The 26,922-nt window shown below is 43.8% G+C and overlaps 2 protein-coding genes across 10 annotated transcripts in view; one reads left to right on the forward strand and one right to left on the reverse strand.

Annotated features, from left to right (window-relative positions):
* nsd2 (nuclear receptor binding SET domain protein 2) overlaps positions 1–3,302 on the forward strand; it is a 69,009-nt gene extending 65,707 nt beyond the window's left edge. For 3 of the 4 annotated variants that reach the window (XM_065004454.1, XM_065004455.1, XM_065004457.1), the window contains one exon: positions 2,533–3,302. In XM_065004454.1, coding sequence (XP_064860526.1) covers positions 2,533–2,717 — 185 coding nt within the window. In that variant the 3' untranslated portion in view covers positions 2,718–3,302. The remainder of the gene's footprint in view (positions 1–2,532) is intronic. The other variant, XM_065004456.1, reaches the window with a different exon arrangement.
* A 130-nt stretch (positions 3,303–3,432) lies between these two features.
* Positions 3,433–26,922, reverse strand: part of jade1 (jade family PHD finger 1) — a 111,945-nt gene continuing 88,455 nt past the window's right edge. For 5 of the 6 annotated variants that reach the window (XM_065004463.1, XM_065004459.1, XM_065004461.1 and 2 more), the window contains 2 exons: positions 25,112–25,229; positions 3,433–5,391 (listed from right to left, as the gene is read on the reverse strand). In XM_065004463.1, coding sequence (XP_064860535.1) covers positions 4,229–5,391; positions 25,112–25,229 — 1,281 coding nt within the window. In that variant the 3' untranslated portion in view covers positions 3,433–4,228. Of the gene's footprint in view, positions 5,392–19,844; positions 22,550–25,111; positions 25,230–26,922 lie in introns of those variants that run through there. The other variant, XM_065004465.1, reaches the window with a different exon arrangement.

Consider the following 26,922-nt stretch of genomic DNA (forward strand, 5'->3'; position numbering starts at 1 on the left):
AGATTAACGGAACAAAGTACAGAGATGCTTGATGAAAGCCTGCTCCAGAGAGAAGGTTTACCTACCAACAGGACAACAACCCTAAGCACACAGCCAAAACAATGCAGGAGTGGCTTCGGGACAAGTCTGAATAAACTTGAGTGGCCCAGTCAGAGCCCAGACTTGAACCCGATCGAACATCTCTGGAGAGACCTGAAAATAGCTGTGCACCAACACTCCCCATCCAACCTGACAGAGCTTCTGCAGAGAAGAATGGGAGAAACTCTCCAAATACAGGTGTGCCAAGCTTGTAGCATCAAGAGTCCAGGCTGTAATCGCTGCCAAAGGTGCTTCAACAAAGTACTGAGTAAAGGGTCTGAATATTTGTAAATAGATATTTCAGTTTATTTTTAATATATTTGAAAAAATGTCTACTTCTTTTTGCTTTGTCATTATGGGGTATTGTGATGTCATTATGGGGTATTGTGATGTCATTATGGGGTATTGTGATGTCATTATGGGGTATTGTGATGTATTGTGTGTAGTAGATTGAGGAACTGTTTTTTAAATCCATTTCAGAATAAGGCTGTAACGTAACAGTGTCGAGGTCTGAATACTTTCCGATTGTAATACTGGTCACTTAGAAATGTCCTTGTTTCTGAAAGAAAAGCAAACAATTTTGTCAATTTAAAATAACAAATTGATCAGAAATACAGTGTAGACGTTGTAAATGACTATTGTAGCTGGAAACGGAAGATTTGTTTTTTATGAAATATCTACATAGGCGTAGAGGCCCATTATCAGTCCTGTGTTCCAATGGCACATTGTGTTAGCTAATCCAAGTGTATCATTTTAAAAGGCTAATTGATCATTAGAAAACCCTTTTGCAATTATGTTACCACAGCTGAAAACTGTCCTTTAGACAATTTGAGTATTTGGAGCATCAGCATTTGTGGGTTTGATTACAGGCTCAAAATGGCCAGAAACAAATAACTTTAATCTGAAACTCGTCACTATTCTTGTTATGAGAAACGCTGTGTACTACTCCCTTCACAGAACAGCGCAAACTGTCTCTAACCAGAAAAGAGAGTGGGAGGCCCCGGTGCACAAATGAGCAAGAGGACAAGTACATCAGTGTCTAGTTTGAGAAAGAGACACCTCACAAGTCCTTAACTGGCAGCTTCATTAAATAGTACCCACAAAACACCAGTCTCAACGTCAACAGTGAAGAGGCGACTCTGGGATGCTGGCCTTCTAGGCAGAGTTCCTCTGTCCAGTGTCTGTGTTCTTTTGCCCATCTTAATCTTTTCTTTTTATAGGCCAGTCTGAGATATGGCTTTTTCTTTGCAACTGCCTAGAATCCCGGAGTCGCCTCTTCACTGTTGACGCGACGACTGGTGTTTTGCGAAGCTGCCAGTTGAGGACTTGAGGCGTCTGTTTCTCAAATTAGACACACTAATGTACTTGTCCGGCTCAGTTGTGCACCGGGGCCTCCCACTCTTTCTATTCTGGTTAGAGTTTGCGCCGTTCTGTGAAGGGAGTAGAAGCCAGGCGTTGTACAAGATCTTCAGTTTCTTGGCAATTTCTCGCTATCATGGAATAGCCTTTCTTTCTCAGAACAAGAATAGCCTGACGAGTTTCAGAAGAAAGTTCTTTGTTATCCTGATTAAAGATGCCAGACACAGTTTTCAGCTGTGCTAACATAATTGCAAAATGGTTTTCTAATGATCAATTAGCTAATCCAAGTTTATAATTTTAAAAGGCCAACACAACGTGCCATTGGAAAACAGGAGTGATGGTTGCTGATAATGGGCCTCTGTACATATTCTATAAAAAAATCTGCAGTTTCCAGCTACAAGTCATTTACAACATTAACAATGTCTACACTGTATTTCTGATCAATCAATATTATTTTAATAGACAAGGACATTTCTAAGTGACCCCAAACTTTTGAACGGTAGTGTATATGCTGAACAAAAATCCAACCATTTCAAAGATTTTACTGAGTTATAGTTCATAGAAGCAAATCAGTCAGTTGAAATAAATTCATTGGGCTCTAATCTATAGATTTCACATGACTGGGCAGGGGAGCAGCCGTGACTGGGCAGGGGGGCAGCCGTGACTGGGCAGGGGGGCAGCCGTGACTGGGCAGGGGGGCAGCCGTGACTGGGCAGGGGGGCAGCCGTGACTGGGCAGGGGAGCAGCCGTGACTGGGCAGGGGAGCAGCCGTGACTGGGCAGGGGAGCAGCCATGGGTGGGCAGTGAGGCAGCCATGGGTGGGCATAGACCCACCCAATCAGAATCAGTTTTTACCCACAAAATGGCTTTATTACAGACAGAAATAATCCTCAGCACTATTTGTGACCTTTTATTGTCCCCAGCACAAGTGTAATGATCATGATATGCCACACCTGTCAGGTGGATGGATTATCTTGGCAAAGGAGAAATGCAAACATTGACAATAAGCTTTTTGAATATAACATTTCAGGGATTGTTTTATATATTTCAGCTCATGAAAAAACACTAAATGTTGCTTTTTATATTTTTGTTCAGTGTATGTTGTTTATATTTCAGGGCGCTGGGACTGCCCGTGGCACCACTGTGACGTGTGTGGGAAGCCATCTGAGGCCTTCTGCCAGCTGTGCCCCAACTCATTCTGCAAGAACCACCAGGAGGGGGCGCTACGGCCCTGGCTCCACACTGGACAACTCTGCTGCCAGGAGCACGATGACCCCTGACCTGGAGCCTCTAAACGCTCCAAGAGAGGCCTGAAGGTTCGGGTCTAGAGACGCTGACCTGCAGCAGAACATGACCCAACTCCATAATAATGTTTTCAACATGGCTGACAGCACTGTATGTCTCTCTCATCAGGGATTTTCTCAACAGCTCATTCAACCAATCGGGTCCTTCCACTCAGCTTGTACCTGTTGTGTTTGTCTGTAACTCGTCTGCACTGTGGTAGAAAGCACAAAGACAACATGGCACCTCAGACAGATACAGCATTAGTCTCATCATTCCTCTCCCCAGTAGTTTTATGTGTGTGTGTATATATATATATATATATGTGTGTGTATGAAAGACCAAAATGAAAATACTGGAATATTGTTAGTACCAGGTTGAAACTGTTTTTATCTGAAGTAATATCGTAAGGCACTATGGATAAGTCTTGACTTACGTTTACTATAGGCAAGTACTGCATATTGTTTTCATTTGAGTAATGTGATGCCCACCTGTTCAGAGCTGAAACTCCCATCACGTCGCTGCTGACCTCTATATGTACCTGTGGCTTTAATACCGGAATAAAGAAGACTTTATTGAAGTTAGTTCAGTACACTCTAATTTTTTGTCCAGTTTGTGGTCCACGATCTGCTGGAGAAAAATCTGGAACATTTACACATTGTCTAATGACCGCTGATTCCAGATCCCTTAACCTGTCCAGGAAACACATTGAGGTGTTTTAAGAGTGAATTTATTTAAGACATGACAGAACAATGATGCAGCCGTCAATGGTACAAAATATTTTTCTGTAAAAATAATTTATTCCAAGCCCAGCCATCCTGTCTTAGTGCAAACACTAATAATAAAGATTGTCACAGACAAGTGGTTTCAGTCTTAAGCTCTGGGCCGTTTTGCCTCAGACAGGTCCTAGATCAGACTGCTCATGGGGTTCTATTCAAACCGCTGAAGGTCAGTGTTAGTGGAGGCAGCATTTGTCCACTCAATCAAAAATTACCTTTAAACGTCGATCCCACCATCCAACACTTCAGCGATCGCTTAAACACTAACCTTCCTGACAATGTCTAGTTAAATACCCAAACACCTCCACAGCATCAGCCCCTGTTGGTTCAAGGGTTTCTAGAAATATTATTCTGACTCATTGTATGGTTTTCAGGTTAAATTTCCATTCATTTTCTACTAATCATTAATGCTTGACCATTCTTTGATTGCAAGTGCTATAATGTGATTTCCAAACTACAAATTAAATACATGGCTTATGCTTCAACAAAAAACAGTTGTCGTGTGATTTTGTTGAGGCTATGAGCATGTCTAGAGTTAATTGTTATAATACATTCACTGAAAAATAATCTTAACTTTTTATTGATAATTGAAAATATATACAACCTTACAAATGATAAAATAAATATCAGTTCTGTAAATTTGATTATAAAAAGCAACCTTGGGCTAGCTTCATTTTCTATAAACATGGTGCTGTTTGTTTCAAGTGTTGCATCTCAGCAGGATGATGTCATCAGGAGGCTAGAACCCCTTGGTGGATGATGTCAGAGCCATAGGCCCCACCCCTCAGCTGGTGGGCGTGGCATCTCTTCAGACATGCCTTCATGTCCAGCCCACTGGGCGGAGTTTCAGAGTTAGCAGAAGAGTACCCATCGCTCTCTGTACGGAGTCGTCTCCTGGGGTACGACGGCTCACTGTGCAGTGGTCTGCGCTGTGGGGGGTTGGGGTTTGATGGCTCCTCCTTTGGCCTCTCGCTCCTCTTCGGGATTCTGAACTTACCCCAGTTCTTAAGATGGCTTCCACCAGGCCCACTGGCCAGCCAACTGTTGTGTTTGGTTGTCATGGATACATTGGTGTCTCTAGGATCAGATTGGCTGTCTGTTCCGCTGAGCCTCACCTTCCTCCCCTTCACTTCAGTCACATGATCAGTAACCCTAACCCTCGTTAACCTGACCCTAGCCTCAGTCACATGATGAACCTTGATCCTAGTTAACCTAACCCTAGCTTCACTCATTCTATTGGCTGGTTTAGCATCAGTCATATCACTGACCCTACTGGCTGGTTTAGCATCAGTCATATCACTGACCCTACTGGCTGGTTTCTCACTGGCCTTTGACCCCAGTCTGGTTTTGGCTTTGATTGGAGAGCTTTCCTCTCCTCCTCTCCTCTCTGTTCCATTGTCCTCCTCTCCTGTCCTCTCCTCCATTTCCTGTTCCTTCTCTCCTCTCCTCCTCCTCCTACCCACCCTTCCCTGGTCCTCCTCTCCTCTCCTCTCCACCCTTCCCTGGTCCTCCTCTCCTCTCCTCCTCCTCCTCCTCTCCTCCATTCCCTGGTCCTCCTCTCCTCTCCTCCTCCTCCTCCTCTCCTCCATTCCCTGGTCCTCCTCTCTCCTCCTGCTAATGCTCTTCTGCTGCTGCTCAGGTTCTGGGGCCTCCTTCCTCAGGCTCCTCCTACCCTCTATTCTGGGTCTGCTACTTTCTGTCTTCAGTTTGCTGGAGTTGTCTGTCTGTCCTCTGACGTGTCTACCCCCCTCAGTCAGACTGTGTAGTAGATGTAGGCCTCCTCTCCGGTGCCCTCCCCTCCCTCGGTCTCTCCTCTGGGTCTTCAGGCCACTGTACCCCAACACCGCCACTGGGGCCGAAACCACACTGAGACGCACGCTGTCGTTCAGACACCCTGATGAAGACAACACAGGGTTAGCACAGGTTCAACTGGACATTACACTGCTCTGCCTAAAGAGGGAAATATTCCACATTTAAACATCAGGAACATTAATATCCAACAAGGACACAGTAAACAAGTCATCCCCATGAATGATGCAACGCCCCCCCCCCTTGGGCCAATCAGTGGGATTTTAAAATGCTGTATCTCCATAGCAAGATGCATCATTCATCCAAAATCGGGCCGAAGGTGTCTTAAGATATTGCGTGGGTTAAGCTAGACTCATATCCCTGAGCATGTGTGCCAAATTTCATCACCGAGTCAAACAGATCAAGAGATAAACATGTGCCTGTTACAGCGCCACCGTGTGGTCGATGTGAATGTTCTTGCATATGTTGAGTCTTGAAAGTTTGCAACATGTGTGTTACAATTAGGGCTGTCAAAGTTAACACATTACATTTTCTATGCCATATTTTATTTCACCTTTAATCACATCTCCATTCACCGCCCTCTTTAAGTGCACTGGTTTCCGCATGGACACTGACCTTAACCTAACCCAATCACGTGTTTCCGCATGGACACTGACCTTAACCCAATCACGTGTTTCCGCATGGACACTGACCTTAACCCAATCACGTGTTTCCGCATGGACACTGACCTTAACCCAATCACGTGTTTCCGCATGGACACTGACCTTAACCTAACCCAATCACGTGTTTCCGCATGGACACTGACCTTAACCCAATCACGTGTTTCCGCATGGACACTGACCTTAACCTAACCCAATCACGTGTTTCCGCATGGACACTGACCTTAACCTAACCCAATCACGTGTTTCCGCATGGACACTGACCTTAACCCAATCACGTGTTTCCGCATGGACACTGACCTTAACCTAACCCAATCACGTGTTTCCGCATGGACACTGACCTTAACCTAACCCAATCACGTGTTTCCGCATGGACACTGACCTTAACCCAATCACGTGTTTCCGCATGGACACTGACCTTAACCCAATCACGTGTTTCCGCATGGACACTGACCTTAACCTAACCCAATCACGTGTTTCCGCATGGACACTGACCTTAACCCAATCACGTGTTTCCGCATGGACACTGACCTTAACCTAACCCAATCACGTGTTTCCGCATGGACACTGACCTTAACCTAACCCAATCACGTGTTTCCGCATGGACACTGACCTTAACCTAACCCAATCACGTGTTTCCGCATGGACACTGACCTTAACCTAACCCAATCACGTGTTTCCGCATGGACACTGACCTTAACCTAACCCAATCACGTGTTTCCGCATGGACACTGACCTTAACCCAATCACGTGTTTCCGCATGGACACTGACCCTAACCCAATCACGTGTTTCCGCATGGACACTGACCTTAACCCAATCACGTGTTTCCGCATGGACACTGACCCTAACCCAATCACGTGTTTCCGCATGGACACTGACCTTAACCTAACCCAATCACGTGCTTCCGCATGGACACTGACCTTAACCTAACCCAATCCAATCACGTGTTTCCGCATGGACACTGACCTTAACCTAACCCAATCACGTGTTTCCACATGGACACTGACCCTAACCCAATCACGTGTTTCCACATGGACACTGACCTTAACCCAATCACGTGTTTCCGCATGGACACTGACCTTAACCCAATCACGTGTTTCCGCATGGACACTGACCTTAACCTAACCCAATCACGTGCTTCCGCATGGACACTGACCTTAACCTAACCCAATCACGTGTTTCCGCATGGACACTGACCTTAACCTAACCCAATCCAATCACGTGTTTCCGCATGGACACTAACCTAACCCAATCACGTGTTTCCGCATGGACACTAACCTAACCCAATCACGTGTTTCCGCATGGACACTGACCTTAACCTAACCCAATCCAATCACGTGTTTCCGCATGGACACTGACCTTAACCCAATCACGTGTTTCCGCATGGACACTGACCTTAACCTAACCCAATCACGTGTTTCCGCATGGACACTAACCTAACCCAATCACGTGCTTCCGCATGGACACTAACCTAACCCAATCACGTGCTTCCGCATGGACACTGACCTTAAACCAATCACGTGTTTCTGCATGGACACTGACCTTAACCTAACCCAATCACGTGTTTCCGCACTGACACTGACCTTAACCTAAACCAATCACGTGTTTCTGCATGGACACTGACCTAACCCAATCACGTGCTTCCACATGGACACTGACCTTAACCTAACCCAATCACGTGTTTCCGCATGGACACTAACCTAACCCAATCACGTGCTTCCGCATGGACACTGGCCTTAACCCAATCACGTGTTTCTGCATGGACACTGACCTTAACCTAACCCAATCACGTGTTTCCGCACTGACACTGACCTTAACCTAACCCAATCACGTGTTTCTGCATGGACACTGACCTAACCCAATCACGTGCTTCCGCATGGACACTGACCTAACCCAATCACGTGCTTCCGCATGGACACTGACCTTAACCTAACCCAATCACGTGTTTCCGCACTGACACTGACCTTAACCTAACCCAATCACGTGTTTCCACATGGACACTGACCTAACCCAATCATGTGTTTCCACATGGACACTGACCTTAACCTAACCCAATCACGTGTTTCCGCATGGACACTGACCTAACCCAATCACGTGCTTCCGCATGGACACTGACTTTAACCAAACCCAATCACGTGCTTCCGCATGGACACTGACCTTAACCAAACCCAATCACGTGCTTCCGCATGGACACTGACCTTAACCAAACCCAATCACGTGTTTCCACATGGACACTGACCTTAACGGGTTAGAATCAGAACATCCACCCCATTTAGAATCAGAACATCCATCCCATTTAGAATCAGAACAGGACATCCATCCCATTTAGAATCAGAACATCCATCCCATTTAGAATCAGAACAGGACATCCCTCCCATTTAGAATCAGAACAGGACATCCATCCCATTTAGAATCAGAACATCTATCCCATTTAGAATCAGAACATCTATCCCATTTAGAATCAGAACATCCCTCCCATTTAGAATCAAAACAGGACATCCATCCCATTTAGAATCAAAACAGGACATCCACCCCATTTAGAATCAAAACAGGACATCCATCCCATTTAGAATCAGAACATCCATCCCATTTAGAATCAGAACATCCATCCCATTTAGAATCAGAACATCCATCCCATTTAGAATCAGAACATCCATCCCATTTAGAATCAGAACATCCATCCCATTTAGAATCAAAACATCCATCCCATTTAGAATCAGAACATCCATCCCATTTAGAATCAGAACAGGACATCCATCCCATTTAGAATCAGAACATCCATCCCATTTAGAATCAGAACATCTATCCCATTTAGAATCAGAACATCCATCCCATTTAGAATCAGAACATCCATCCCATTTAGAATCAGAACATCCCTCCCATTTAGAATCAGAACATCCCTCCCATTTAGAATCAGAACATCCCTCCCATTTAGAATCAGAACATCCCTCCCATTTAGAATCAGAACATCCCTCCCATTTAGAATCAGAACATCCCTCCCATTTAGAATCAGAACATCCCTCCCATTTAGAATCAGAACATCCCTCCCATTTAGAATCAGAACATCCCTCCCATTTAGAATCAGAACATCCATCCCATTTAGAATCAAAACATCCATCCCATTTAGAAAAAAAACATCCATCCCATTTAGAATCAGAACAGGACACCCATCCCATTTAGAATCAGAATAGAACATCCATCACATTTAGAATCAAATCAGAACATCCATCCCATTGAGAATCAGAACATCTATCCCATTTAGAATCAGAACATCCATCCCATTTAGAATCAGAACATCTATCCCATTTAGAATCAGAACAGGACATCCATCCCATTTAGAATCAGAACAGGACATCTATCCCATTTAGAATCAGAATATCCATCCCATTTAGAATCAGAACATCTATCCCATTTAGAATCAGAACAGGACATCCAACCCATTTAGAATCAGAACATCCACCCCATTTAGAATCAGAACATCCATCCCATTTAGAATCAGAACAGGACATCCATCCCATTTAGAATCAGAACATCCATCCCATTTAGAATCAGAACAGGACATCCCTCCCATTTAGAATCAGAACAGGACATCCATCCCATTTAGAATCAGAACATCTATCCCATTTAGAATCAGAACATCTATCCCATTTAGAATCAGAACATCCATCCCATTTAGAATCAGAACATCTATCCCATTTAGAATCAGAACAGGACATCCATCCCATTTAGAATCAGAACAGGACATCTATCCCATTTAGAATCAGAATATCCATCCCATTTAGAATCAAAACATCCATCCCATTTAGAATCAGAACAGGACATCCATCCCATTTAGAATCAGAACATCTATCCCATTTAGAATCAAAACATCCATCCCATTTAGAATCAGAACAGGACATCCATCCCATTTAGAATCAGAACATCCATCCCATTTAGAATCAGAACATCTATCCCATTTAGAATCAGAACATCCATCCCATTTAGAATCAGAACAGGACATCCATCCCATTTAGAATCAGAACATCCATCCCATTTAGAATCAGAACAGGACATCCCTCCCATTTAGAATCAGAACAGGACATCCATCCCATTTAGAATCAGAACATCTATCCCATTTAGAATCAGAACAGGACATCCATCCCATTTAGAATCAGAACAGGACATCTATCCCATTTAGAATCAGAATATCCATCCCATTTAGAATCAGAACATCTATCCCATTTAGAATCAGAACAGGACATCCATCCCATTTAGAATCAGAACATCTATCCCATTTAGAATCAGAACATCTATCCCATTTAGAATCAGAACATCCATCCCATTTAGAATCAGAACATCTATCCCATTTAGAATCAGAACAGGACATCCATCCCATTTAGAATCAGAACAGGACATCCATCCCATTTAGAATCAGAACATCTATCCCATTTAGAATCAGAACATCCATCCCATTTAGAATCAGAACATCCATCCCATTTAGAATCAGAACATCCATCCCATTTAGAATCAGAACATCCATCCCATTTAGAATCAGAACATCCCTCCCATTTAGAATCAGAACATCCCTCCCATTTAGAATCAGAACATCCCTCCCATTTAGAATCAGAACATCCCTCCCATTTAGAATCAGAACATCCCTCCCATTTAGAATCAGAACATCCCTCCCATTTAGAATCAGAACATCCATCCCATTTAGAATCAAAACATCCATCCCATTTAGAAAAAAAACATCCATCCCATTTAGAATCAGAACAGGACACCCATCCCATTTAGAATCAGAATAGAACATCCATCACATTTAGAATCAAATCAGAACATCCATCCCATTGAGAATCAGAACATCTATCCCATTTAGAATCAGAACATCCATCCCATTTAGAATCAGAACATCTATCCCATTTAGAATCAGAACAGGACATCCATCCCATTTAGAATCAGAACAGGACATCTATCCCATTTAGAATCAGAATATCCATCCCATTTAGAATCAGAACATCTATCCCATTTAGAATCAGAACAGGACATCCACCCCATTTAGAATCAGAACATCCACCCCATTTAGAATCAGAACATCCATCCCATTTAGAATCAGAACAGGACATCCATCCCATTTAGAATCAGAACATCCATCCCATTTAGAATCAGAACATCTATCCCATTTAGAATCAGAACAGGACATCCATCCCATTTAGAATCAGAACAGGACATCTATCCCATTTAGAATCAGAATATCCATCCCATTTAGAATCAGAATATCCATCCCATTTAGAATCAGAACATCTATCCCATTTAGAATCAGAACAGGACATCCATCCCATTTAGAATCAGAACATCTATCCCATTTAGAATCAGAACATCCATCCCATTTAGAATCAGAACATCTATCCCATTTAGAATCAGAACAGGACATCCATCCCATTTAGAATCAGAACAGGACATCCATCCCATTTAGAATCAGAACATCTATCCCATTTAGAATCAGAACATCTATCCCATTTAGAATCAGAACATCTATCCCATTTAGAATCAGAACATCTATCCCATTTAGAATCAGAACAGGACATCCATCCCATTTAGAATCAGAACAGGACATCTATCCCATTTAGAATCAGAATATCCATCCCATTTAGAATCAGAACATCTATCCCATTTAGAATCAGAACAGGACATCCACCCCATTTAGAATCAGAACATCCATCCCATTTAGAATCAGAACAGGACATCCATCCCATTTAGAATCAGAACATCTATCCCATTTAGAATCAAAACATCCATCCCATTTAGAATCAGAACGGACATCCATCCCATTTAGAATCAGAACAGGACATCCATCCCATTTAGAATCAGAACATCTATCCCATTAGAATCAGAACATCCACCCCATTTAGAATCAGAACATCCACCCCATTTAGAATCAGAACATCCACCCCATTTAGAATCAGAACAGGACATCCATCCCATTTAGAATCAGAACATCCATCCCATTTAGAATCAGAACAGGACATCCCTCCCATTTAGAATCAGAACAGGACATCCATCCCATTTAGAATCAAAACATCCATCCCATTTAGAATCAGAACGGACATCCAATTTAGAATCAGAACAGGACATCCATCCCATTTAGAATCAGAACAGGACATCCATCCCATTTAGAATCAGAACAGGACATCCATCCCATTTAGAATCAGAACAGGACATCCCTCCCATTTAGAATCAGAACAGGACATCCATCCCATTTAGAATCAAAACATCCATCCCATTTAGAATCAGAACGGACATCCAATTTAGAATCAGAACAGGACATCCATCCCATTTAGAATCAGAACAGGACATCCATCCCATTTAGAATCAGAACAGGACATCCATCCCATTTAGAATCAGAACAGGACATCCATCCCATTTAGAATCAGAACAGGACATCCCTCCCATTTAGAATCAGAACAGGACATCCCTCCCATTTAGAATCAGAACAGGACATCCCTCCCATTTAGAATCAGAACATCCCTCCCATTTAGAATCAGAACATCCCTCCCATTTAGAATCAGAACATCCCTCCCATTTAGAATCAGAACATCCCTCCCATTTAGAATCAAAACAGGACATCCACCCCATTTAGAATCAGAACAGGACATCCACCCCATTTAGAATCAGAACACCCACCCCATTTAGAATCAGAACATCCACCCCATTTAGAATCAGAACATCCACCCCATTTAGAATCAGAACATCCCTCCCATTTAGAATCAGAACATCCCTCCCATTTAGAATCAGAACATCCCTCCCATTTAGAATCAGAACATCCCTCCCATTTAGAATCAGAACATCTATACCATTTAGAATCATCAGATATTGGACATCATTAATCCCATTTAGAATCAGGACATCCATCCCATTTAGAATCAGGACATCCATCCCATTTAGAATCAAAACATCCATCCCAATTAGAATCAGAACATCCATCCCATTTAGAATCAGAACATCCATCCCATTTAGAATCAGAACATCCATCCCATTTAGAATCAGAACATCCCTCCCATTTAGAATCAGAATAGAACATCCCTCCCATTTAGAATCAGAACATCCCTCCCATTTAGAATCAGAACATCCCTCCTATTTAGAATCAGAACATCCCTCCTATTTAGAATCAGAACATCCCTCCCATTTAGAATCAGAACATCCCTCCCATTTAGAATCAGAACATCCATCCCATTTAGAATAAAACATCCATCCCATTTAGAATAAAACATCCATCCCATTTTGAAAAAAAACATCCATCCCATTTAGAATCAGAACAGGACATCCATCCCATTTAGAATCAGAACATCCATCCCATTTAGAATCAGAACAGGACATCCCTCCCATTTAGAATCAGAACAGGACATCCATCCCATTTAGAATCAGAACATCTATCCCATTTAGAATCAGAACATCTATCCCATTTAGAATCAAAACATCCATCCCATTTAGAATCAGAACGGACATCCATCCCATTTAGAATCAGAACAGGACATCCATCCCATTTAGAATCAGAACAGGACATCCATCCCATTTAGAATCAGAACAGGACATCCATCCCATTTAGAATCAGAACAGGACATCCATCCCATTTAGAATCAGAACAGGACATCCCTCCCATTTAGAATAAGAACAGGACATCCCTCCCATTTAGAATCAGAACAGGACATCCATCCCATTTAGAATCAGAACATCTATCCCATTTAGAATCAAAACATCCATCCCATTTAGAATCAGAACGGACATCCCATTTAGAATCAGAACGGACATCCCATTTAGAATCAGAACAGGACATCCATCCCATTTAGAATCAGAACATCCCTCCCATTTAGAATCAGAACATCCCTCCCATTTAGAATCAGAACATCCCTCCCATTTAGAATCAGAACATCCCTCCCATTTAGAATCAGAACATCCCTCCCATTGAGAATCAGAACATCTATACCATTTAGAATCATCAGATATTGGACATCATTAATCCCATTTAGAATCAGGACATCCATCCCATTTAGAATCAGGACATCCATCCCATTTAGAATCAAAACATCCATCCCAATTAGAATCAGAACATCCATCCCATTTAGAATCAGAACATCCATCCCATTTAGAATCAGAACATCCCTCCCATTTAGAATCAGAACATCCCTCCCATTTAGAATCAGAACATCCCTCCCATTTAGAATCAGAACATCCCTCCCATTTAGAATCAGAACATCCCTCCCATTTAGAATCAGAACATCCCTCCCATTTAGAATCAGAACATCCCTCCCATTTAGAATCAGAACATCCCTCCCATTTAGAATCAGAACATCCCTCCCATTTAGAATCAGAACATCCCTCCTATTTAGAATCAGAACATCCCTCCCATTTAGAATCAGAACATCCCTCCCATTTAGAATCAGAACATCCATCCCATTTAGAATAAAACATCCATCCCATTTTGAAAAAAAACATCCATCCCATTTAGAATCAGAACAGGACATCCATCCCATTTAGAATCAGAACAGGACATCCCTCCCATTTAGAATCAGAACAGGACATCCATCCCATTTAGAATCAGAACATCTATCCCATTTAGAATCAGAACATCTATCCCATTTAGAATCAAAACATCCATCCCATTTAGAATCAGAACGGACATCCATCCCATTTAGAATCAGAACAGGACATCCATCCCATTTAGAATCAGAACAGGACATCCATCCCATTTAGAATCAGAACATCCACCCCATTTAGAATCAGAACAGGACATCCATCCCATTTAGAATCAGAACAGGACATCCATCCCATTTAGAATCAGAACAGGACATCCATCCCATTTAGAATCAGAACAGGACATCCCTCCCATTTAGAATAAGAACAGGACATCCCTCCCATTTAGAATAAGAACAGGACATCCCTCCCATTTAGAATCAGAACAGGACATCCATCCCATTTAGAATCAGAACATCTATCCCATTTAGAATCAAAACATCTATCCCATTTAGAATCAAAACATCTATCCCATTTAGAATCAAAACATCTATCCCATTTAGAATCAAAACATCCCATTTAGAATCAGAACGGACATCCATCCCATTTAGAATCAGAACAGGACATCCATCCCATTTAGAATCAGAACATCCCTCCCATTTAGAATCAGAACATCCCTCCCATTTAGAATCAGAACATCCCTCCCATTTAGAATCAGAACATCCCTCCCATTTAGAATCAGAACATCCCTCCCATTTAGAATCAGAACATCCCTCCCATTTAGAATCAGAACATCCCTCCCATTTAGAATCAGAACATCCCTCCCATTTAGATCAGAACATCCCTCCCATTTAGATCAGAACATCCCTCCCATTTAGATCAGAACATCCCTCCCATTTAGATCAGAACATCCCTCCCATTTAGAATCAGAACATCCCTCCCATTTAGAATCAAAACAGGACATCCACCCCATTTAGAATCAGAACATCCACCCCATTTAGAATCAGAACATCCACCCCATTTAGAATCAGAACATCCACCCCATTTAGAATCAGAACATCCACCCCATTTAGAATCAAAACAGGACATCCCTCCCATTTAGAATCAAAACAGGACATCCCTCCCATTTAGAATCAGAACATCCCTCCCATTTAGAATCAGAACTCCCATTTAGAATCAGAACATCCCTCCCATTTAGAATCAGAACATCCCTCCCATTTAGAATCAGAACATCCCTCCCATTTAGAATCAGAACATCCCTCCCATTTAGAATCAGAACATCCCTCCCATTTAGAATCAGAACATGCCTCCCATTTAGAATCAGAACATCCCTCCCATTTAGAATCAGAACATCCCTCCCATTTAGAATCAGAACAGGACATCCATCCCATTTAGAATCAGAACAGGACATCTATCCCATTTAGAATCAGAACAGGACATCCATCCCATTTAGAATCAGAACATCCATCCCATTTAGAATCAGAACATCTATCCCATTTAGAATCAGAATATCCATCCCATTTAGAATCAGAACATCTATCCCATTTAGAATCAGAACATCCATCCCATTTAGAATCAGAATAGAACATCCCTCCCATTTAGAATCAGAACATCCCTCCCATTTAGAATCAGAACATCTATCCCATTTAGAATCAGAACATCCATCCCATTTAGAATCAGAATAGAACATCCCTCCCATTTAGAATCAGAACATCCCTCCTATTTAGAATCAGAACATCCCTCCCATTTAGAATCAGAACATCCCTCCCATTTAGAATCAGAACATCCCTCCCATTTAGAATCAGAACATCCCTCCCATTTAGAATCAGAACATCCCTCCCATTTAGAATCAGAACATCCCTCCCATTTAGAATCAGAACATCCATCCCATTTAGAAAAAAAACATCCATCCCATTTAGAATCAGAATAGAACATCCATCCCATTTAGAATCAAATCAGAACATCCATCCCATTGAGAATCAGAACATCCATCCCATTGAGAATCAGAACATCCATCCCATTGAGAATCAGAACATCCATCCCATTGAGAATCAGAACATCCATCCCATTGAGAATCAGAACATCCCTCCCATTTAGAAAAAAAACATCCATCCCATTTAGAATCAGAACAGGACATCCATCCCATTTAGAATCAGAATAGAACATCCATCCCATTTAGAATCAGAACAGGACATCCATCCCATTTAGAATCAGAATCAAAACATCCCTCCCATTTAGAATCAAAACATCCCTCCCATTTAGAATCAAAACATCCATCCCATTTAGAATCAGAACAGGACATCCATCCCATTTAGAAAAACAGGACATCCATCCCATTTAGAATCAGAACAGGACATCCATCCCATTTAGAATCAGAACAGGACATCCATCCCATTTAGAATCAGAACAGGACATCCATCCCGTTTAGAATCAGAACAGGACATCCATCCCATTTAGAATCAGAACATTCATCCCATTTAGAATCAGAACATCCATCCCATTTAGAATCAGAACATCTATCCCATTTAGAATCAGAACAGGACATCCACCCCATTTAGAATCAGAACAGGACATCCACCCCATTTAGAATCAGAACAGGACATCCACCCCATTTGGAATCAGAACAGGACATCCACCCCATTGAGAATCAGAACATCCATCCCATTGAGAATCAGAACATCCATCCCATTGAGAATCAGAACATCCATCCCATTGAGAATCAGAACATCCATCCCATTGAGAATCAGAACATCCCTCCCATTTAGAATCAGAACATCCCTCCCATTTAGAATCAGAACATCCCTCCCATTTAGAATCAGAACATCCATCCCATTTAGAATCAAAACATCCCTCCCATTTAGAAAAAAAACATCCATCCCATTTAGAATCAGAACAGGACATCCATCCCATTTAGAATCAGAATAGAACATCCATCCCATTTAGAATCAGAACAGGACATCCATCCCATTTAGAATCAGAACATCCCTCCCATTTAGAATCAGAACATCCCTCCCATTTAGAATCAAAACATCCATCCCATTTAGAATCAAAACATCCCTCCCATTTAGAAAAAAACATCCATCCCATTTAGAATCAGAACAGGACATCCATCCCATTTAGAATCAGAACAGGACATCCATCCCATTTAGAATCAGAATAGAACATCCATCCCATTTAGAATCAGAACAGGACATCCATCCCATTTAGAATCAGAACAGGACATCCATCCCGTTTAGAATCAGAACAGGACATCCATCCCATTTAGAATCAGAACATTCATCCCATTTAGAATCAGAACATCCATCCCATTTAGAATCAGAACATCTATCCCATTTAGAATCAGAACAGGACATCCACCCCATTTAGAATCAGAACAGGACATCCACCCCATTTAGAATCAGAACAGGACATCCACCCCATTTGGAATCAGAACAGGACATCCACCCCAATTAGAATCAGAACATCCATCCCATTTAGAATCAGAACATAAATCCCATTTAGAATCAGGACATCCATCCCATTTAGAATCAAAACATCCATCCCATTTAGAATCAAAACAGGACATCCATCCAAATTAGAATCAAAACAGGACATCCATCCAAATTAGAATCAGAACATCCATCCCATTGAGAATCAGAACATCCATCCCATTGAGAATCAGAACATCTATACCATTTAGAATCATCAGAACATCCATCCCATTTAGAATCAAAACAGGACATCCATCCAAATTAGAATCAGAACATCCATCCCATTTAGAACCAGAACAGGACATCCACCCCATTTAGAATCAGAACAGGACAGTCATCCCATCCCATTTAGAATAAGGACATCCATTTCAAATCAGAACAGGACATCTATCCCATTTAGAATCAGAACAGGACATCCACCCCATTTAGAATCAGAACATCCACCCCATTTAGAATCAAAACATCCATCCCATTTAGAATCAAAACAGGACACCCACCCCATTTAGAATCAGAACATCCATCCCATTTAGAATCAGAACATCCATCCCATTTAGAATCAGAACATTAATCCCATTTAGAATCAGGACATCCATCCCATTTAGAATCAGGACATCCATCCCATTTAGAATCAAAACATCCATCCCAATTAGAATCAGAACATCCATCTCATTTAGAATCAGAACAGGACACCCATCCCATTTAGAAACAGATCAGGACATCCATCCCATTGAGAATCAGAACAGGACACCCATCCTGTTTAGAATCAGAACATCCACCCCATTTAGAATCAGAACAGGACACCCATCCCGTTTAGAATCAGGACATCCATCCCACCCTACCTGACACCCTAGACCCACTCCAATTTGCTTACCGCCCAAATAGGTCCACAGACGATGCAATCTCAACCACACTGCACACTGCCCTAACCCATCTGGACAAGAGGAATACCTATGTGAGAATGCTGTTCATCGACTACAGCTCGGCATTTAACACCATAGTGCCCTCCAAGCTCGTCATCAAGCTCGAGACCCTTGGTCTCAACCCCGCCCTGTGCAACTGGGTACTGGACTTCCTAACGGGCCGCCCCCAGGTGGTGAGGGTAGGCAACAACATCTCCACCCCGCTGATCCTCAACACTGGGGCGCCACAAGGGTGCGTTCTGAGCCCTCTCCTGTACTCCCTGTTCACCCCACGACTGCGTGGCCACGCACACCTCTAACTCAATCATCAAGTTTGCGGACGACACAACAGTGGTAGGCTTGATTACCAACAATGACGAGACGGCCTACAGGGAGGAGGTGAGGGCCCTCGGAGGAAAATAACCTCACACTCAACGTCAACAAAACTAAGGAGATGATTGTGGACTTCAGGAAACAGCAGAGGGAACACCCCCCTATCCACATCGATGGAACAGTAGTGGAGAGGGTAGTAAAGTTTTAAGTTCCTCGGCGTACACATCACAGACAAACTGAATTGGTCCACCCACACAGACAGCATCGTGAAGAAGGCGCAGCAGAGCCTCTTCAACCTCAGGAGGCTGAAGAAATTTGGCTTGTCACTAAAAGCACTCACAAACTTCTACAGATGCACAATCGAGAGCATCCTGTCGGGCTGTATCACCGCCTGGTACGGCAACTGCTCCGCCCACAACCGTAAGGCTCTCCAGAGGGTAGTGAGGTCTGCACAACGCAACACCGGGGGCAAACTACCTGCCCTCCAGGACACCTACACCACCCGATGTCACAGGAAGGCCATAAAGATCATCAAGGACAACAACCACCCGAGCCACTGCCTGTTCACCCCGCTATCATCCAGAAGGCGAGGTCAGTACAGGTGCATCAAAGCTGGGACCGAGAGACTGAAAAACAGCTTCTATCTCAAGGCCATCAGACTGTTAAACAGCCACCACTAACATTGAGTGGCTGCTGCCAACACACTGACTCAACTCCAGTCACTTTAATAATGGGAATTGATGGGAAATGTAAAATATATCACTAGCCACTTTAAACAATGCTACCTAATATAATGTTTACATACCCTACATCCATCCCATTTAGAATCAGAACATCCATCCAATTTAGAATCAGAACAGAACATCCATCCCTCGACCCTGACTAGTCTCCCAGTCCCTGCCGCTGAAAAACATCCCCACAGCATGATGCTGCCACCACCATGCTTCACCATAGGGATGGTGCCAGGTTTCCTCCAGAAGTGAAAATTGGCATTCAGGCCAATCATGGTTTCATCAGACCAGAGAATCTTGTTTCTCTTTAGGTGACTTTGGCAAACTCCAAGTGGCTTCCGTCTGGCCACACTACTATAAAAGGCCTGATTGGTGGAGTGCTGCAGAGATGATTGTCCTTCTGGAAGATTCTCTCATCTCCATAGAGGAACTCTCTCAGAGTGACTATTATGTTCCTGATCAAGGCCCTTCTCCCCAGATTGCTCAGTTTGGCTGGATGGCCAGCTTTAGGAAGAGTCTTGGTGGTTCCAAACTTCTTCCATTTAAGAATGATGGAGACCACTGTGTTCTTGGGGACCTTCAATGCTGCAGATATTTTTTGGTACTCTTCCCCAGATCTGTGCCTCGAGGTGACCAAGAACCCGATGGTCACTCTGACAGAGCTCCAGAATTCCTCTGTGGAGATGGGAGAACCTTCCAGAATCAAAACAAAGTTTATTTGTCACGTGCGCCGAATACAACAGGTGTAGTAGACCTTACAGTGAAATGCTTACTTACAGGCTCTAACCAATGGTGCGGAGAAAAAAGGTATGTGTGTGTGTGTGTGTGTAGGTAGGTAAAGAAATAAAACAACAAAGACATTTGAAAAAGGAGTAGCAAGGTTATATACAGACACCTGTTAGTCAGGCTGATTAAGGTAATATGTACATGTAGGTATCATTAAAATGTGACTATGGATATATGATGAACAGAGAGTAGCAGAAGCATAAAAAGAGGGGTTGGCGGGTGGTGGGACACAGTTCAGATAGCACGGTTAGCCAATGTGCGGGAGCACTGGTTGGTCGGGGCACACAATGCAAATAGTCCGGGTAACCATTTGGTTATCTGTTCAGGAGTCTTATGGCTTGGGGGTAAAAACTGTTGAGAAGCCTTTTTGTCCTAGACTTGGCACTCTGGTACCACTTGCCATGCGGTAGTAGAGACAACAGTCCATGACTGGGGTGGCTGGGGTCTTTGACAATTTTTAGGGCCTTCCTCTGACACCGCCTGGTGTAGAGGTCCTGGATGGCAGGCAGCTTTGCCCCAGTGATGTACTGGGCTGTATGCACTATCCTCTGAAGTACCTTGCGGTCGGAGGCTGAGCAGTTGCCGCACCAGGCAGTGATGCAACCTGTCAGGATGCTCTCGATGTTGCAGCTGTAGAACCTTTTGAGGATCTCAGGCCCCATGCCAAATCTTTTTAGTTTCCTGAGGGGGAATAGGCTTTGTCGTGCCCTCTTCACGACTGTCTTGGTGTGTTTGGATCATTCTAGTTTGTTGTTGATGTGGACACCAAGGAATTTGAAGTTCTCAACCTGCTCCACTACAGCCCCGTCGGTGAGAATGGGGGTGTGCTCGGTGCTCCTTTTCCTGTAGTCCACAATCATCTCCTTAGTCTTGGTTACGTTGAGGGATAGATTGTTATTCTGGCACCACAATGCCAGGTCTCTGACCTCCTCCCTATAGGCTGTCTCAGCGTTGTCGGTGATCAGGCCTAACACTTGTGTCGTCAGCAAACTTAATGATGGTGTTGGAGTCGGGCCTGGCCATGCAGTCGTGGGTGAACAGGGAGTATAGGAGGGGACTGAGCACACACCCTCCAGTGTTGAGGATCAGCGTGGCAGATGTGTTGCTACCCACCCTCACCACCTGGGGGCGGCCCGTCAGGAAGTCCAAGATCCAGTTGCAGAGGGAGGTGTTTAGTCCCAGGATCCTTAGCTAAGTGATGAGCTTTGAGGGTACTATGGTGTTTAACGCTGAGCTGTAGTCAATGAATAGCATTCTCACATAGGTGTTCCTTTTGTCTAGGTGGGAAAGGGCAGTGTGGAGTGCAATAGAGATTGCATCATCTGTGGATCTGTTTGGGCGGTATGCGAATTGGAGTGGGTCTAGAGATTCTGGGATAATGGTGTTGATGTGAGCCATTACCAACCTGTCAAAGCACTTCGTGGCTACGGACGTGAGTGCCATGGGTCTGTAGTCATTTAGGCAAGTTGCCTTTGTGTTCTGGGTACAGGGACTATGGTGGTCTGAAGCATACTGGCATTACAGACTCAATCATGGACATGTTGAAAATGTCAGTGAAGACACCTGCCAATTGGTCAGCACATGCCCGGAGCACACGTCCTGGTGATCCGTCTGGCCCCGCAGCCTTGTGAATGTTGACCTGTTTAAAGGTCGGCTACGGAGAGCGCGATCACACAGTCGTCCGGAACAGCTGTTGCTCTCATGCACGCCTCAGTATTGCTTGCCTCGAAGCGAGCATGAAATTATTTAGCTCGTCTGGTAGGCTCATGTCACTGGGCAGCTCGCGGCTATGCTTCCCTTTGTAGTCTGTAATAGTTTGCAAGTCCTGCCACATCCGACGAGTGTCGGAGCCGGTGTAGTATGATTCAATCTTAACCCTGTATTGACACATTGTAGGATTTTTAATGAATTTATTTGCAAATTATGGTGGAAAATAAGTATTACGACGTACCAGCCTAATCCTAACCACGACGTACCAGCCTAATCCTAACCACGACGTACCAGCCTAATCCTAACCACGACGTACCAGCCTAATCCTAACCACGACGTACCAGCCTAATCCTAACCATGACTACCAGCCTAATCCTAACCACGAAGTACCACCCTAATCCTAACCATGACTACCAGCCTAATCCTAACCATGACTACCAGCCTAATCCTAGCCACGACGTAACAGCCTAATCCTAACCATGACTATCAGCCTAATCCTAACCACGAAGTACCAGCCTAATCCTAACCATGACTACCAATCTAATCCTAACCACATCTACCAGTCAAATCCTAACAACGACTACCAGTCTAATCCTAACCAGGACTACCAGCCTAATCCTAACCACGAAGTACCAGCCTAATCCTAACCACGAAGTACCAGCCTAATCCTAACCACGACTACCAATCTAATCCTAACCACATCTACCAGTCTAATCCTAACAACGACTACCAGCCTAATCCTAACCACAAAGTACCAGCCTAATCCTAACCACGACAACCAGCCTAATCGTACCCACGACTGCCAGCCTATTCCTACCCGTGACAACCAGCCTAATCCTAACCACGACAACCAGCCTAATCCTACCCGTGACAACCAGCCTAATCCTACCCGTGACAACCAGCCTAATCCTACCCGTGACAACCAGCCTAATCCTACCCGTGACAACCAGCCTAATCCTACCCGTGACAACCAGCCTAATCCTACCCGTGACAACCAGCCTAATCCTACCCGTGACAACCAGCCTAATCCTACCCGTGACAACCAGCCTAATCCTACCCGTGACAACCAGCCTAATCCTAACCGTGACTACCAGCCTAATCCTAACCATGACCACCAGCCTAATCCTACCCGTGACAACCAGCCTAATCCTACCCGTGACAACCAGCCTAATCCTACCCGTGACAACCAGCCTAATCCTACCCGTGACAACCAGCCTAATCCTACCCGTGACAACCAGCCTAATCCTACCCGTGAAATCCAGCCTAATCCTACCCGTGACAACCAGCCTAATCCTAACAACGACTACCAGTCTAATCCTACCCGTGACAACCAGCCTAATCCTACCCGTGACAACCAGCCTAATCCTACCCGTGACAACCAGCCTAATCCTACCCGTGAAATCCAGCCTAATCCTACCAGTGACAACCAGCCTAATCCTACCCGTGACAACCAGCCTAATCCTACCCGTGACAACCAGCCTAATCCTAGCCACGAAGTACCAGCCTAATCCTACCCGTGACAACCAGCCTAATCCTAGCCACGAAGTACCAGCCTAATCCTAACCAGGACTACCAATCTAATCCTAACCACATCTACCAGTCTAATCCTAACAACGACTACCAGCCAAATCCTAACCACGAAGTACCAGCCTAATCCTAACCACGACTACCAATCTAATTCTAATCACATCTACCAGTCTAATCCTAACAACGACTACCAGCCTAATCCTAACCAGGACTACCAGCCTAATCCTAACCACAAAGTACCAGCCTAATCCTAACCAGGACTACCAGCCTAATCCTAACCACAAAGTACCAGCCTAATCCTAACCATGACTACCAGTCTAATCCTAGCCAGGACTACCAGCCTAATCCTAACCACGACAACCAGCCTAATCCTACCAGCCTAATCCTAACCACGACAACCAGCCTAATCCTACCAGCCTAATCCTACCAGCCTAATCCTACCCGTGACAACCAGCCTAATCCTACCCGTGACAACCAGCCTAATCCTACCCGTGACAACCAGCCTAATCCTAACAACGACTACCAGTCTAATCCTAACCAGGACTACCAGCCAAATCCTAACCACGAAGTACCAGCCTAATCCTAACCACGAAGTACCAGCCTAATCCTAACCACGACTACCAATCTAATCCTAATCACATCTACCAGTCTAATCCTAACAACGACTACCAGCCTAATCCTAACCAGGACTACCAGCCTAATCCTACCCACGACAACCAGCCTAATCCTACCAGCCTAATCCCAACCACGACAACCAGCCTAATCCTAACCACGACAACCAGCCTAATCCTACCCACGACAACCAGCCTAATCCTACCCACGACAGCCAGCCTAATCCTACCCACGACTGCCAGCCTAAACCTGCCAGCCTAAACCTACCCGTGACAACCAGCCTAATCCTACCCGTGACAACCAGCCTAATCCTAACCATGACTACCAGCCTAATCCTAACCATGACAACCAGCCTAATCCTACCCGTGACAACCAGCCTAATCCTACCCGTGACAACCAGCCTAATCCTACCCGTGACAACCAGCCTAATCCTACCCGTGACAACCAGCCTAATCCTAACCATGACTACCAGCCTAATCCTAACCATGACTACCAGCCTAATCCTACCCGTGACAACCAGCCTAATCCTACCCGTGACAACCAGCCTAATCCTACCCGTGACAACCAGCCTAATCCTACCCGTGACGTACCGTTGATGATCTCATGGTCCAGCAGCTCGGCCTGATGAGTGAAGATCTGTTCCTGGATCCTCCACAGAGTCCTCTTTATCTTCTCCCTCCGCGTCACCATGTAGGTCAGGTTACGCGCCTGCAACATAACCAGGTGACACGCAATTTACAGACTCAAACCTCCCACACATAACCCCGCAATACAAACCTATTATATCTCATCTAGTCATACACAACTAAAACATGTGTAGGGTGACAATCTGGTCCTCTGTCTCTCACGGTCTCCAGATGCTGTCAGTATAGTAGAGTAGTACTGTCAGTCTAGTAGAGTAGTACTGTCAGTCTAGTAGAGTAGTACTGTCAGTCAGTATGTCTAGTAGAGTAGTACTGTCAGTCAGTATGTCTAGTAGAGTAGTACTGTCAGTCTAGTAGAGTAGTACTGTCAGTCAGTATGTCTAGTAGAGTAGTACTGTCAGTATAGTAGAGTAGTACTGTCAGCCAGTCTAGTAGAGTAGTACTGTCAGTCAGTCTAGTAGAGTAGTACTGTCAGTATAGTAGAGTAGTACTGTCAGTCAGTATGTCTAGTAGAGTAGTACTGTCAGTATAGTAGAGTAGTACTGTCAGTATAGTAGAGTAGTACTGTCAGTATAGTAGAGTAGTACTGTCAGTCTAGTAGAGTAGTACTGTCAGTCTAGTAGAGTAGTACTGTCTGTCAGTCTAGTAGAGTAGTACTGTCAGTATAGTAGAGTAGTACTGTCAGTATAGTAGAGTAGTACTGTCAGTCAGTCTAGTAGAGTAGTACTGTCAGTCAGTCTAGTAGAGTAGTACTGTCAGTATAGTAGAGTAGTACTGTCAGTCTAGTAGAGTAGTACTGTCTGTATAGTAGAGTAGTACTGTCTGTATAGTAGAGTAGTACTGTCAGTATAGTAGAGTAGTACTGTCAGCCAGTCTAGTAGAGTAGTACTGTCAGTATAGTAGAGTAGTACTGTCAGTCTAGTAGAGTAGTACTGTCAGTCTAGTAGAGTAGTACTGTCAGTATAGTAGAGTAGTACTGTCAGTATAGTAGAGTAGTACTGTCAGTATAGTAGAGTAGTACTGTCAGTATAGTAGAGTAGTACTGTCAGCCAGTCTAGTAGAGTAGTACTGTCAGTATAGTAGAGTAGTACTGTCAGTATAGTAGAGTAGTACTGTCAGCCAGTCTAGTAGAGTAGTACTGTCAGTCAGTCTAGTAGAGTAGTACTGTCAGTATAGTAGAGTAGTACTGTCAGTATAGTGTCAGTATAGTAGAGTAGTACTGTCAGTATAGTAGAGTAGTACTGTCAGCCAGTCTAGTAGAGTAGTACTGTCAGCCAGTCTAGTAGAGTAGTACTGTCAGTCTAGTAGAGTAGTACTGTCAGTATAGTAGAGTAGTACTGTCAGCCAGTCTAGTAGAGTAGTACTGTCAGTATAGTAGAGTAGTACTGTCAGTATAGTAGAGTAGTACTGTCAGTATAGTAGAGTAGTACTGTCAGTATAGTAGAGTAGTACTGTCAGTCAGTCAGTCTAGTAGAGTAGTACTGTCAGTCAGTATGTCTAGTAGAGTAGTACTGTCAGCCAGTCTAGTAGAGTAGTACTGTCAGTCTAGTAGAGTAGTACTGTCAGTATAGTAGAGTAGTACTGTCAGTCTAGTAGAGTAGTACTGTCAGCCAGTCTAGTAGAGTAGTACTGTCAGTCTAGTAGAGTAGTACTGTCAGTATAGTAGAGTAGTACTGTCAGTCAGTCTAGTAGAGTAGTACTGTCAGTCTAGTAGAGTAGTACTGTCAGTCTAGTAGAGTAGTACTGTCAGTATAGTA

The sequence above is a fragment of the Oncorhynchus nerka genome, linkage group LG18, assembly GCF_034236695.1.
Source record: "Oncorhynchus nerka isolate Pitt River linkage group LG18, Oner_Uvic_2.0, whole genome shotgun sequence".
NCBI lineage: Eukaryota > Metazoa > Chordata > Actinopteri > Salmoniformes > Salmonidae > Oncorhynchus > Oncorhynchus nerka.